Below are 14396 nucleotides of genomic sequence, written 5' to 3'. Positions count from 1 at the left end.
CTGATTAGTGATTTTGAACATCTTTCCATATATCTGTTGGCCATGTGTATGTCTTCTAAAGAAATGTCTATTCAGGTCCTCTGCCCATTTTTAAATTGGATTAGTTTTTTTGTTTTGTTTTGGTGCTATGTTGTATGAGTTCCTTAAGTACAGTATTTTGGATATTAATTCCCTATAGGATGTATCATTTGCGAATATCTTCTTCCATTCAGTAGGTTGCCTTTTTGTTTTGTGGATTGTCTCCTTTGCTGTGCAAACATTTTTAGTTTGATGTAGTCACATTTGTTTATTGTTTCTTTTGTTTTTCTTGCCTGAGGAAACATATCCAAAAAGAAATTGCTAAAGAAATGTCAAAGAGTTTACTGCCTATGTTTTCTTCTAGAGTTTCATTGTTTCAGGTCTGATATCTAAGTCTTTAATCCATTTTGAGTTATTTTTGTATGTGGTATAAAAAAGTGGTTTAGTTCTCTCTCTCTCTTTTTTTAATGTGTTCAGTTTTCCTGATACCTCTTAGTGAAGAGAATGTCTTTACCCCATTGTATATCCTTGCCTCTTTTATTGTAGATTAAGTGATCATATAAGCAAGGATTTATTACTGGTTGCTCTATTATATTCCATTGATGTATACATCTGTTTTTATGCCAGTACCATACTGTTTTAAGTATTGTAGCGTAATAATAATAGTTTGATATCAGGTAGTGTGATACCTCTCACTTTGTTCTTTCTCAAAATTTCTTTGGCTGTTTTCAGTCTTTTGTGGTTCCATATAAATTTTAGGATTCGTTTTAATTCTGAAAGAATGCCATTAATATTTTAATATTGGTTACATTGAACCTGTATCTTCCTTTAATAAGGACATTTTAACAATATTAATTCTTCCATTACATGAGCAAGGTGTATTCTTCCATTTATTTGCCCTTCAATTTTTTTTCCCCTCCATTGTCTTATAGTTTTCATAATACAGGTTTTGGTTAAATTTATTTCTAGGTATTTTATGCTTTTGATGCAATTGTAAATGGAATTGTTTTCTTAATTTCTCCTCTTGATCATTGGTTATTGGTGTAGAGAAACCCAACTGATTTCTGTGTATTAATTCTATTCTGTGACTTTATTGAATTCATTTATTAATTCTAATTGTTTTTTTTCTTTCAGTCCTTATGGTTATGTCATCTGGAAATAATGAGAGCTTTACTTCCTTTTCTATTTAGTTGTCTTTTATTTATTTTTCTTGTCTGTTTGCTATAGATGGGAGTTCCAATACTATGTTGAATAGAACTAGTGATATGAGGATCCTTGTCCTATTCCTGATCTTAGAGGAAAAGCTTTAAGCTTTTCACCAATGAGTATTATATTACCTATAGGTTTGATCATATATAGCCTATGTTTCTTGTATACTCACTTTGTTGAGAGCTTTTTGTTGAATTTTGTCAAATGCTTTTGCTGCATCTATTGAGATGATCATATGGTTTTAACCCTTTATTTTGTCAATGTGATATGTTATGATGATCGATTTATGGGTGTTGAGTCAGCCTTGTGTTCCTAGGATAAATCTCACTTGATCATGATGTATACTTTTTAAAAATGTATCATTGAATCTGGTTTGCTGATATTTTGTTCAGAATTTTGCATCTGTGTTCATCACAGGTATTGGCCTGTAATTTTATTTTTTTGTAATGTCTGTCTGAGTTTGTTATCAGGATAATGCAGGCTTTATAGAATGAGTTTGGAAGCATTCCTTCCTCTTCAATTTTTTGAAATAGTTTAAGAAGAGTAGGTGTTGATTCTTCTTTGAAAATTCACCTATAAAGCCATCTGGTCCTGGACTTTTATTTGTTCGAAATTTTTAAAAATTATTGCTTTAGTTTCATTGCTAGTAATCAGTTTGTTTAGATTTTGCATTTTTCCTGATTCAGGCTTGGAAGGTTATATACTTCTGGAAGATTCATCCATCTCTTCTATTTTGTTGAATTTGTTGGAAAACAATTGTTTGTATTATTCTTTTATGAGTTTTTATATGTCAGTGGTATCACTTGTAAATTCTCTTTCATTTATGATTTTATTTATTTGGGCTCACTTTTCTTGATGAGTTTGGCTAAGGGTTTGCAATTTTGTTTATCTTTTCAAAGAGTCAGTGTTTTAGTTTATTGATCTTTTCAATTTTTAAAATATCTATTTTGTCTTTTCTTCTCTGATCTTCACTGTTTCCTTGCTTCTGTTTACTTTGGGTGGTTTTCCCCCTAATTCCTGTGGGTGTGGACTTAAATTGTTTATTTGGGATTTTCCTTTTTTTTTTTTTTTTTTTGAGGTAGGCCTGCATAGCTATAAACTTTATTCTATAACTGCTTTTACTGTATCCCATAAATTTTGAAAAGTTGTTTTTTCATTTTCATTTGTTTTTATGATAGTTTTTGATGTTCTGTTTGACTTCCTTTTTTTTTTTTTTTTGTTTTTTTTTTCTTTTTCTTTTTTTTTTTTTTTTTGTTTTTTTTGTTTTTTTTGTTTTTTTTTTTTTTTTTTTTTTTTTTTTTTTTTTTTTGTTTGACTTCCTTTTTGATACATTCCAATTTTCTTGCTGGAGTTGACTTCTAAGTTTCATGTTATTGTGATCAGAAAAGATGCTTAATATGATTTCAGTCTTATTGAATTTATTATGGCTTATATTGTGGTGTAATATGTGATCTATTCTAGAGATTGTTCAATGTACACTTAAAAAATGTATTCTGCAGTTTTTGTTTGAAATATTCTAAAAATGATATTAAATCAATCTGGATTAAAGTGACATTTAAGGCCATTATTTCCATATTGATTTTCTGTCTGGATGATCTATTCATTGATGTGAGTGGGATATTAAAATCCTGTACTATTGTAATACTGTGGGTCTCTCCCTTTATGCCATTAGCAATTGCTTTATACATTTAGGTGTTCCTGTGTTGGATGTGATAGTTATGATATTTATGTTTGCTGCATCCTTTTCTTGGATCGAACCCTTTATAATTATGTAATGTCCTTCTTTGTATTCTTAAAATATTTTTGTTTAAAAGTATATTTTGTCTGAAATCGCTACCCTATCTTTCTTTTCATGGAATATCTTTTTCCATCCCTTCACTTTCAGTCCGCATCTTTCGATTTGCAGTGAGTCTCTTGTAAGCAGCATATAGATGGGTCTTGTTTTTTTAATCCATTCAGCCACCTTATTTTTTTTATTGGAGCATTTAATCTATTTACATTTAAAATAATTGTTAATAAGTATGTACTTATTTTTTTTATTTTTTATTTTTCGCTTAAAGTATTACAAAGAGTATTACATAAGTGTCCTTTTTTCCCCCCCGCCCTTGACAAGCAAGTATGTACTTATTGCCATTTGTTAATTGTTTTCATTGTTTTTATAGTTCTCTGTTTCTTCTCTTGATCTCTTCCTTGTGGTTTGCTGGTTTTCAGTAGTTGGGTTTTTTTCTCTTTTTTCTTTGTATATCTTTTGTAGGTTTTTGGTTTGTGGTTTACATGAGGTCTATGTATATCTATAACAGTCTGTTTTAAGTTGATAAGCATTTAAGGGTGAATATATTCTAGAAGGACTACATTTTACTACTCTATCCATGCTGTATGCTATTGGTGTTATGTTTTGTGTTTTGTATATCCTGGCTACTTATTGTTTGAGTTGTGTTTGATACTTCTTTCTTTTGATCTTAGTATGTTTTCAATGTGTGATTCACTGTATTTATTTAATATTTGGCTTTACCTGTGAGATTTTTCCCTTTAATATATATATATATATTCCTATTTCTGAATATGGCCTGTCTTTTTCTGCTTAAAGAAGTCCCTTTAACATTTTTTGTAAAGCTGGTTTAATGGTGATGAACTTCTTTAGTTTTTGCTTTTCTCTGGAAAACTATCTCTTCTTCAATTCTGAATGATAACCTTGCTGGGTAAATTATTGTGTAGTTTTCTTTCTTTCAGAACTTTAAAGATGTCCTGCCACTTCCTCTAGCTGGTAAAGTTGTTGCTGAGCAATCAGCTGATAACCTTATGGAGTTTCCTTTGTGTGTAATTCAGTTTTCCTCTTGTTTCCTTAAAGATTGTGTCTATATTTTAAACTTTTGCCATTTCAGTTACAATATGTCTTGGTGTAAGTCTCTTGGGTTCATCTTTGTTTGGAACTTTTGTGCTTCATGGACCTGGGTGTCTTTTCCTTTCCCAGCTTTAAATATAGTTTCTGTTCCTTTCTCTCTTCTCCTCTGGGATCCCTATAATGCTAATGTTTGGGTTCTTCATGTTATCCCAGAGGTCCTTAAATTATCCTCATTTTTTAAAATTCTGTTTCTGTTTTCTGTCCTGATAGGTTGATTCCCATTGTTTGTCTTCAGGATGCGCTCTTCTGTATTAGCTAATTCCCTCTAATGTGTTTTTCATTTCAGTTACTGTATTCTTCAGACCTGGTTGGTTCTTTATTATCCTTTCTACCTCTTTGTTGAAGTTCTCCCTAAGTTTTTCTATGTCACTCTCAAGTTTGGTGAGCACCTTTATGACCATTTCTTTGAATTCTTTATTAGGCAAATTGCTTATATCCATTTCCTTAGGTTTTTCTTTTTTTCTGCACATTTTTCTTGTTCTTTCATTTGAGAGAGAATTCTTGCATCTTTTCATTTAGTTAAAGTGTCTATGTTTGTTCTATGAATTAGATGAAATAGCCCTCTCTCCCATTCTTTGTAAAGTGGCCTTATGTACCAGGGTCCTTGGTGTAGGCTGTGTCTGTCGGGTGATTTTGGTCAGCCAGAGGAGCCGAGCAGGTGTAAGGTGTCCTGGATACTGGCCCACTGAGCTGAAATGGCTCCAGGTAGGGAGGCCAGGTGCATGTAGTAATGAACTGTTGATCCTGTTTGCTCCCGTTGTTTGGGACTGAAATGGGTTTGGGTGATGTGTCAGGTACACTCTGCAGTTACCTTGCTGGTAGGCCAGAGTACCTGGATAGAGCCCCTGCCGCCCACTCTGTGGAGGCAGAAGGGGGGGGGGGTAAGCAATGGTGCTCTTTGGCACCTCCAACAAGGGATAATCCCCTCAGTCTCCAGAGAGCTCCAGTGGCTCCCCAGACTTTTCTATAGAGTCTCTCTCATTTGTTGTACAGAAAGTGGTCTTATGTAGAAGTGACCTCTGGCTTTAGTGCCAACTTGGAGCCCAGCAGGGAGGCCAGGCATCTGCACCACTGAGTTGTTCCTGCTTGCTCCCTTTCCTGGAGGCAAAAGGATTGGGCAGCAGATTTGGGAAAGCTGCTGTGATTTGCAGGCAAGCCACAGCCCCTGAACAGATATCCTGCCTGCCCTAAGGTGTTCACAGGTGCCTCCAGGCTATGGAGTTCCTCAGCTCCCAGAGGGCTTGTGGCTTTCCCAGCCTTCTCCATTCAGTTGTTGTTTGTTGTTGAGAAACTCTTTATGAAGCCCTTAGCTATCTTGCAGGAGTAATTACTCTGTATATATGTGTATATTTGTGTTTGCTCATGGGAGGGGTTGAGTTCAGACCTCCTATGCTGCCAGCATCTTGGACTTTTTCTTTCTAGTTTTTAAATGTGTAATGCTAGGTGGTTTATTTGAAATTTTGTTTGTTTCTTGAGCTAGACCTGTAATGCTCTAAACTTCCCCCTTTGTACTGCTTTTGCTGCATCCCACAAATTTTGGTACATTGTATTTTTATTTTCATTTGTCTTTATGTATCTTTTGATCTCTTCTTTTATATCTTCTTTGACCCAGTAGCTCTTTAGTGGCATGTTGTTTAATCTCCGCATATTTGTGATTTTCCCAGAAAATATGTTTGGTATGATATCAGTCTTCTTAAATTTATTGAGATTAGTTTTATTATCCAGTATATTATCGCCCCTAACCACTCTGCCTGTCAGCCTGCTCACCCCCAACTGCCCCCCCTTGCCAGCCTGATCGCCCCCAACTGCCCCCCCCCCCCCCCACCGCTGGCCTGCTCGCACCAACTGCCCCCCACTGCCGGCCTGCTCTTTCCTTGAGAATGTTCTGTGTGCACTTGAAAAGAATGTGTGTTCTGGCATTTTGGGATGTAAAATTCTATAAATATTAAGTTGATTCACCCTGCTGTGTCATGTAAGGCCCATTTCTCCTTATTGACTTTCTGTCTGGATGATCTATTCATTGCTCTCAGTGGGGGATTCATGTCCCCTACTATAATATTATTTTTCTCAGTTTCTCCCTTAGGTCTATTAGTAATTGCTTTATATATCTTGATACTTCCAGGTTGGGTGCATACATATTAATAAGTGTTATGCCTTCTTAATGAATTGTCTCCTTTATCATTATAAAATGTCTATCTTTGTCTCTTGTTTCTTTTTTTTTTAAATCTTAACATCTGTTTTGTCTCATATAAGTACAGCCACACCCACTTCTCTCTGGATGCCATTTGTTTGAAGTATCATCTTCGCCCCTTCACTTTGAGCCTGTGTTTGTCTTTGTAATTGAGCAGCGTCTCCTGCAGGCAACATATAGTTGGGTCTTGTATAATCCATACCTCTACTTTGAGCCTTTTGATTTGTGAGTTCAATCTATTTATAATTAGGGTTGTTAATGATATATGAAGATTTACCACAGTTATTGTATCCTTTGTTTTCTTGTTGTTCTATTTCCATTGTTTGTTTTCTCTTATAATTATTTTTGCTATTTTAATTTGACAGTTTTCTATGATTTTCTTCTTCATTTCTTCTTCTTTATTAATGTTGTATCTCAGCTCTGGATTTTTGTTTTGTGGTTACCATTAGGATTGTGCAAAATATGTCATACATACATACATATAACAGTCCTTTTTCTTCTGATTGCCTCTTCATTCACCTGTACTATTCAATCCTCTTCCTTCTCTTTTATCATTTTGTTGTTGCAAATTATCCCTCTTTATGTTGTGAACTTGTAATCTGCAATAGTTACAATTATTTTAATGCCCTTCCCCCCTTTAACCTTTATGTTATAACTAGTGTCCCGGAGCATAAAATTCATGCCTGGGGGGTGGGTGGATGCGGTATCCCTCAGCCTGGCCTGTACCCTCTCCAATCTGGGACTCCTTGGGGGATGTCCGACTGCCAGTTTAGGCCCAATCCCACACCGGCAGTCGGACATCCCCCTCACAATCTGGGACTGATGGCTCCTAACCGCTCACCTGCCTGCCTTCTTGATCGCCCCTAACCACTCTGCCTGTCAGCCTGCTCACCCCCAACTGCACCCCTGCTGGCATGCTTGCCCCCAACTGCCCCCCCTTGCCAAGCTGCTCGCTCCCAACTGCCCGTCCCCCGTCAGCCAGATCTCCCCCAACTGCCCTCCCCTTCTTGCCTGATCAACCCTAACTGCCTCTGCCTTGGCCCCGCTGCCATGGCTTTGTCCAGAAAGGCATGTGGAAGGTCTCCCGGAAGGTCTCCCAGTCTAATTACCCTTAATTACTAATATTACCCTTTTATTAGTATAGATAGAGGCCTGGTGCACGTGTGGGGGCTACCTGGTCTGCCCTGAAGTGGGTCCCGGATCAGGGTGGGGGTCTCTGCTGGGGGGCATGACCAACTTGGGTGAGGGGCTGAGGGCCATTTGCAGGCTGGCCAAGCCCCCGGCTTTGTCCAGAAGGACGTTCAGAAGGTCTCTGGAAGGTCTCTCAGTCTAATTATCATATTACTCTTTTATTAGTATAGATTATTTAATAAACTACTCTGAAATAGATTTTCAGTTTCCTGCTTCTATCTATTAATCATCTTATTCATCTTTTTGTGTACTTTTGTGTTTTTGTTTCCAGTAGAAGACGTCCTTTCAACATTTCTTATGTGCAGTCTTACGGTGGTAAATTCTCTCAGCTTTTGTCTGTCTGGGAAAGCCTTTATTTCTTCTTAATGTCTAAAGGATAACTTTGCTGAATATCTTATCCTTTGCTGATGGGTTCCTCTCTTTCAATATTTTAAATATTTTCGTTCACTCTCTCCTCTCTTGTAGTGTTGCTACTGAAAACATTACAGAAAAGTCTGGTGATGATCATCTAATGGAGTTTCCTTTGTCGGTTAATCTTTATGTTTCCTGGCTGCCTTAAGAATTTTTTCTTTGTCATTGATTTTTGACAGTTTGAATAAAATGAGTCTTGGGGAAGCTCTTTTTGCATTGATATAAGTAGGTGTTCTGTTAGCTTTCTCTATTCTAACATCTAGTTCTTTGCATAGGCTTGGAAGTTCTTGTCAATTATTTCTTTAAGTGGGATCTCTGTTCCCTCCTCTCTCTCTTCTCCTTCTGGTATACCATGTCTATTATCCTTATATTGCTTTTAGTTTTTAAATTTTAACTCTCAGTTCTCTCTTTTCTTCACGGGTTATTTTTGTAGATTTCAGAGAGGAAGGGAGAGAGAGAAAGAAACATCAATGATGAGAAAGAATCATTGATTGGCTGCCTCCTGCACACCCTGCACTAGGAATGGAGCCTGCAGTCTGGTCATGTGCTCTGACCAGGAATTGAACCGTGACCTCCTGGTTCATAGGTTGATGCTCAATTGCTGAGCCATGCTGGCCGGGCAAATTCCCTAATTCTTTTTTCCATCTGGTCTGCTCTGTTTCCAACGCTCTCTAGTGCATTCTTTGTCTCATTTATTGAGTTCTTCGGCTACAGAATGTGTTTCCTTTTTTATAGTTTGAATCTCTTTGTAAAGTACTGCTTTTGCTCATTAATTGTATTCCTGAACTTTTGACTTGCCTTTCTGAGTTTTCTTGTATATTGTTGAGTTTCTTTGTAATTGCAGTCTTGAATTCTCTGTCATTTAAACCACAGTCTTCCATGCCTTTGAGTTTGGTTCCTGGAGATTTTTCATTTCCTTTCTGTGCTCCCAAGTTACCCTGTTGTTCATGGTATTTGATGGGTTGTTTCTCTGTGTGTGCATTTGAGGTAGAGATCTTATGGCTCTGCTCCACCCCTACAGTAATGGTTTCCCAGCCACCTCAATACCAGCTTTGCCTTAATGGGGAAGGCGAAAGGGAAATGCCTTTTCTAGGAAGGAAACTGCTTCTGCCCCTCTGACCTTCCAGGTTGTAGTGTGAGGGCTGCAGCCAGACTTCTCCCCCACTGTTGTGCTCCTTGCTCGCTGGAGCCAGGATGGGCACCAAACTGAATCTGTGGTCACGTCCCTGTCCTTCCCCTGGCCCCCCTCTCCTCCTGTCCTTCTCCCATCCCACCTTCCCTACTCATTTCAACATGCCCACCTTCAGATGTGCTAATGCATAAATATTTCAGGTGTGTTTGTGTGCTGAGCACGGGATCTTTGTTGAGTTATAATTGTCTTGAGATAAATTTAAGAGGAGAAACAATGGAGTCTTCTCACTCTTCCATGATGCTGATGTCATCTCTCCCCATTTACTTTTAAAAACCAATTGCTGCCGAAGCCAGTTTGGCTCAGTGGATAGAGCGTCGGCCTGCAGACTGAGAGGTCCCAGGTTCGATTCCGGTCGAGGGCATGTACCTGGGTTGCGGGCACATCCCCAGTAGGAGATGTGCAGGAGGCAGCTGATTGATGTTTCTCTCTCATCGATGTTTCTAGCTCTCTCTCTCCCTTCCTCTCTGTAAAAAATCAATAGAATAATAATAAAAAAAAAACAATTGCTATTAGGTAACATTTTTGAAGCCTAATTTTTAGTTGCTATGTATTCTTGAAGCATATTAAAATAGTGTTTCTTGAAACATACTCTACAATTTAAACTTTTTCCATGTTAATTTGGCTTTGTGAAGTATTTTTATAGGTACTTATTATTCTACTCAAATTATAATAGTGATACAATTTTAATAAAGAGGAAATAAGCAAAATACTTTTAACTAGAGGTATTTATTTCCTTTTCTATTTGATTTTCTTGAACTAGTAGATTCTGTGTGGTAAGCTGTTGCCTCTGCATTTCAGATACTATGCCGTCATGGTGACTATGTTTTTCACGGTCAGCTTGGTGAACAACTATGCCCTGAACTTCAACATTGCCATGCCCCTGCACATGATATTTAGATCTGTGAATACTGCTGCTCAGATCAGTGAGCAGAGGCTGACTGTCGTCTGAGAAGGCCGAAAGAGAGCACTGTGAAAGTGGATGGTTTACTTTTATCTATCTCAGGTCTTATGGGTGATTGATAAAAGGAAAGTTAACATTTTCCTGAGAAGCAGATTTTAACTTTTAATTTCCTTCATCTGGTTGATTTTATATTCAAACTTCCTATGAATGTTCTTTAACATTTCTCATCACTTTTTGTTTCTTTCTTACATAAAATTACATTTATTTCTAGTAAATGAAACAGACCCTTCTTTCATTTCGTTTCTGTGTGTGTGTGTGTGTGTGTGTGTGTTGTTAATCCTCACCTGAGGATATTTTTTCATTGATTTATAGAGAGAGTTGAACAGAGGGAGAGAGAGAAACATCGATGTGAGAGAGACACACGGGTTGTTTGCCTCCCTGTATGTGCCCTGACCATGGCCGGGGATTGAACCTGCAACCTAGGTATGTGCCCTTGACCAGGAATCAAACCCACAATCCTTCAGTGATCAGGCCCACACTCTAACCATTGAGAAACACATGCCACGGCCAGACCCTTTTCCTTCCTGATTTTTTTTTTAAATCAGAGACTTGAGATAATTAAATAAAGAAAAATTCTTGGAGGCATGCTTCTTCCAAAGCAGTAGAGGTTTTTTCTTTGCCTCATGTATGGTGAGAGAACTGTGTTCAGTATATAGATAAGAACAGTTTTCCCTGGAGGGCAGAAAAGACTTCAAGGGAAGTATAGTTAGGGTTGCAGAAGAATACAAAATGGGTGAGGATTAGAATTATAACATTTTGGTGTGGTCTGAATTTTTTGTGATATCAAATGTGTTATTTCTAAAGGCACTTCCCAGAGCTAATTATAATGACTAAGATGACCCTCACAGCATTGAGCACATAGTAGACTTTCTATGAGCACTTGATGAAGGACAGACACCTTTCCAGAGAAAAGAGAGATCTCCACATAACTTCTTTCCTCAAAACGCAGGGGGGAGGAGAAACGTAGTAAAAGCTCTTATAAATTAGATGGAAAAATTGACAAAAATAAGCCTGTAATAAGCTTCAGCTATGAGTAGTTATTGAGAATTGATCATTGCTATCTTCATTGTCAGCTTTAAAAGGCGTAATTATTTTGCAAGATAGATTTTTATGGCTTATACTTTTTGCCATCATAAGAACACCTGGACCTTACTAATCTCTTCCTGCCCAGATGTTTTCCCCTCTTGGCAATGTTCATTTTTATCTTGAAGTATGTTGTCTTTCCCTAGTGCACTAAAACTTCCTCTTGTCTCCTTTACAGGGTTCTCTAATTGCCAACATGATTCTAGGGATTATCATTTTGAAGAAAAGGTAAACAATATGCTTTTATAATTTATGTTTAGGAAGCACATTCTTGGCCCCACCTATAGGCTAGGCATGTGGATTACTTTTCTCCTGCTAGAGGGGGCGTGCTCCTGGCCTTCTTTGTTTGAGTTCTCTCTGTGACAATGATGTGCATTCCTGGAGCAGCTGACCAGGTAGGGGGTCCCACCTGTGCAGCAGTGTTCTCTCTGTAGAATTAGCTCTTAGCATCATTGAGTCCTTAGATCCATCCTAACCTATGAAGCCAATCGATTGAGAATTTCAGTTCCCTTGTGGTCACCAGTAGCCACATGTGACTATTCACATTTAACATTTAAATTACTTAAAATTAAATATTTAGTTTCCAATTCTCACTGGTCAGAGTTTAATTGCCCAGTAGCCACATGTGGCTGTTGGTGACCATATTGGAGAGCCCAGGATGGAGCATTTCCAGGCTCATAGTTGTGTGGGACAGTGCTGTCAGAGAAGGTGTTCATTAGTGCAACACAGTGAACGAAGGACTATTCGTGCACTTAGTGCAAAGAAAATTCCAAATAAAGCCCAAGTGGCCAAGAAGATAGAATGAAAAGTGTCAGAACTGTTCTATGTGACTGTCACCAATGGAATGTCATGTCTGGTCTTCCCTTCCCCCCGTCAATGAAACAATCTGTTGGTCCACAAACTTTTAGAAACTATGTTAAGCAACACCAAGGAAGGGTGTGTGTAGCAACCAGTGGGCACCCTGATCCTTGCACATGAAGACTTACATGGGCTCTGCTGGTGATTTATACTCTCAGGTACCATCTACTGAAAACATCCTGTGGAAATTGGTACCTGTGCCTTCCTAATGTGTTCTTGTTCTTATTTCTGCAGATACAGTATATTCAAATATGCTTCCATTGCCCTGGTTTCTGGGGGGATATTTATTTGCACTTCCATGTCAGCAAAGCAGGTGGTAAGAATCGGTTCACAAATCATTTCTGTTCACTGCTTGCCATGGGGCCCAGGCACCAGGTACTTACTAATAATACAAAGAGGGGAGAGAAAAAGGTAGCAAACATTTCCCTTGTGTCCAGGCCCATTGCTTGTGGTTCTGGTCTCTGTACCTAGTGTTTTTTCTTATTCCCTAGACTTCCCAGTCCAGCTTGAGTGAGAATGAAGGATTCCAGGCATTTACATGGTGGTTACGAGGCAAGTATGCTAATTACAATAATGATAATTGCCTCTGCAGTTCTGTTTGCTGAGTTTTCTCCTAAGGGACATGTTTCTTGGCAAGAAGTGTTAGCTAAACAAATGATGCCACAGGAGAGAGGCACCTGGGATCATAAGTCTGAACCGCAGTGTTCAAGAAGTGACAGAAAGGAAACATCGAGGTCATGGTGGTGTGTTCTGTGACATGGAGCCATGTTTCTCTGTTGCCACTGATCTAGGAAGAAAAGCACCTGCCTGCCTGCCCAGCACCCTGTGGGTGCTTGGCTGTCATCCGTCTCTTTATGACCTGTCTGCTGAGTACAGGCTTCTTCAGAAGGGCACGTTGTAGCAGTGGACTCTAAGTCTCCAAGGGACCCATTGCTAAATCTTAGATTTATTTTCTTCAGAAGTTAGCTGTTCCACATGGCAGTGTTCCCAGATCTGACTGGTCAGCAGAATCTCCCGGGAATTGTATCTCTTTGCGGAAGTAATGAGACAATTCCTGTAGTGCTTGGCCCTCCCGTTGTGAGAAAAAGAGGTGATGCTCCTGCCAAGTGCTTTCTGTGCTGGCAATAACAGGTTGAGACTGACCAGGCGAAAGAGAAATAGCAGGGAAGGAGCTGGATTCTTGCTTCTTGGCTTTGAAACTTTACACCCCCGCCTTTAGATTGCCATTCCTTAACACAGAAAGATCTTCATGAGCTATTGGAAGAACACTATCTATTAGGAGAAATTTGCAAAGGACTTGAACATACCACTTACGGAGGAAAATATTAATGTCCTGTAATTTTTATGTTCAGCCTAGAACTAGTCTAATAAAGAAATGCAACTTGAATACAAAATGCAGTATCTTTTTATTTCTGATCTATTATATTTGCAAGATAATAAATGATTATTCTCTTTGCTGCTGAGGGTGCAATAGGACAACCATGTTCACATAAACTGTTTACAGTATAAATTGACATGCATTTCTGGAAAAAAGTATGGGTTAGGGTTAGGGTTAGGCTTAGGGTTTAAGGTTTAGGGTTTAGGGTTAGGGTTAGGGCTAGGGCTAGGGCTAGGGGCTTGGGGTTAGGGGTTAGGTCTAGGGCTAGGGCTCGGGCTAGGGGCTTGGGGTTAGGGGTTAGGGCTAGGGCTAGGGCTAGGACTAGGGTTAGGGCTAGGGTTAGGGTTAGGGTTAGGGTTTTGGGTTAGGGTGAGGGGTGAGGGGTGAGGGGTGGGGGTGAGGGTGAGGGTTATGGGTAGGATTTATCATGGTCAGTATTTCCATAACTTGAATAAGAAATGTGTTCTCAATCATGAAGATGTGACAACAGGAGGATGACTGAGCAAAGGAAAATCTGGTGACATATTTAAGGGCATATGAAAGGATCAAGCTGCTACGGCTGTTACCACATGTACAAATGATCTTTCCCAGGAAGTTTCTGGGGTCCAGCCCCAGAAGGTCCAGGGGTTCCCATGGAGGTGTGGACAGAGTTGGCAAAGAATGAATGACACAGAGGCAGCATTCAGTTGATCATCATGGTTGGGTTCTCTTTTTATTGTTCCACTAGAGGCCCAGTGCACAAAAATTTGTGCACTGGGGGGGGGGGGGGGGAGGGGGTCCTCCAGACCAGCCTGTGCCCTCTTGCAGTCTGGGACCCCTCAGGAGATAATGACCTGCTGGTTTAGGCCTGCTCCTAGGTGGCAGAGGGCAGGCCCAATCCCAAAGTGCAGCCCCTAGTCGGGCTCAGAGCAGGGCCAATTGGGGAGTTGGGGCGCCGCCCCGTCATGCACAGAGCAGGGCGGATCGGGGGTTGTGATGCCACCCTCAGTCACACTCAGGGTA

At 39.2% G+C, this 14396-nt stretch overlaps 1 protein-coding gene across 1 annotated transcript in view; it reads left to right on the top strand.

The window, feature by feature from the left end:
- LOC139014382 (nucleotide sugar transporter SLC35B4-like) overlaps window positions 1-12931 on the top strand; it is a 33989-nt gene extending 21058 nt beyond the window's left edge. Inside the window, exons 3-6 of the mRNA XM_070421335.1 lie at window positions 9913-10015; window positions 11337-11386; window positions 12251-12332; window positions 12508-12931. Of these exons, the coding sequence (XP_070277436.1) occupies window positions 9913-10015; window positions 11337-11386; window positions 12251-12332; window positions 12508-12621 (349 nt within the window). The 3' untranslated portion in view covers window positions 12622-12931. The remainder of the gene's footprint in view (window positions 1-9912; window positions 10016-11336; window positions 11387-12250; window positions 12333-12507) is intronic.
- Window positions 12932-14396: the final 1465 nt, after the last annotated feature.

Source organism: Myotis yumanensis, unplaced genomic scaffold (genome assembly GCF_028538775.1).
Source record: "Myotis yumanensis isolate MYYU_CA2020_CCGP unplaced genomic scaffold, mMyoYum1.0.hap1 SCAF_7, whole genome shotgun sequence".
Classification (NCBI taxonomy): Eukaryota; Metazoa; Chordata; class Mammalia; order Chiroptera; family Vespertilionidae; genus Myotis; species Myotis yumanensis.
This window is presented reverse-complemented; position numbering and strand designations above follow the sequence as displayed.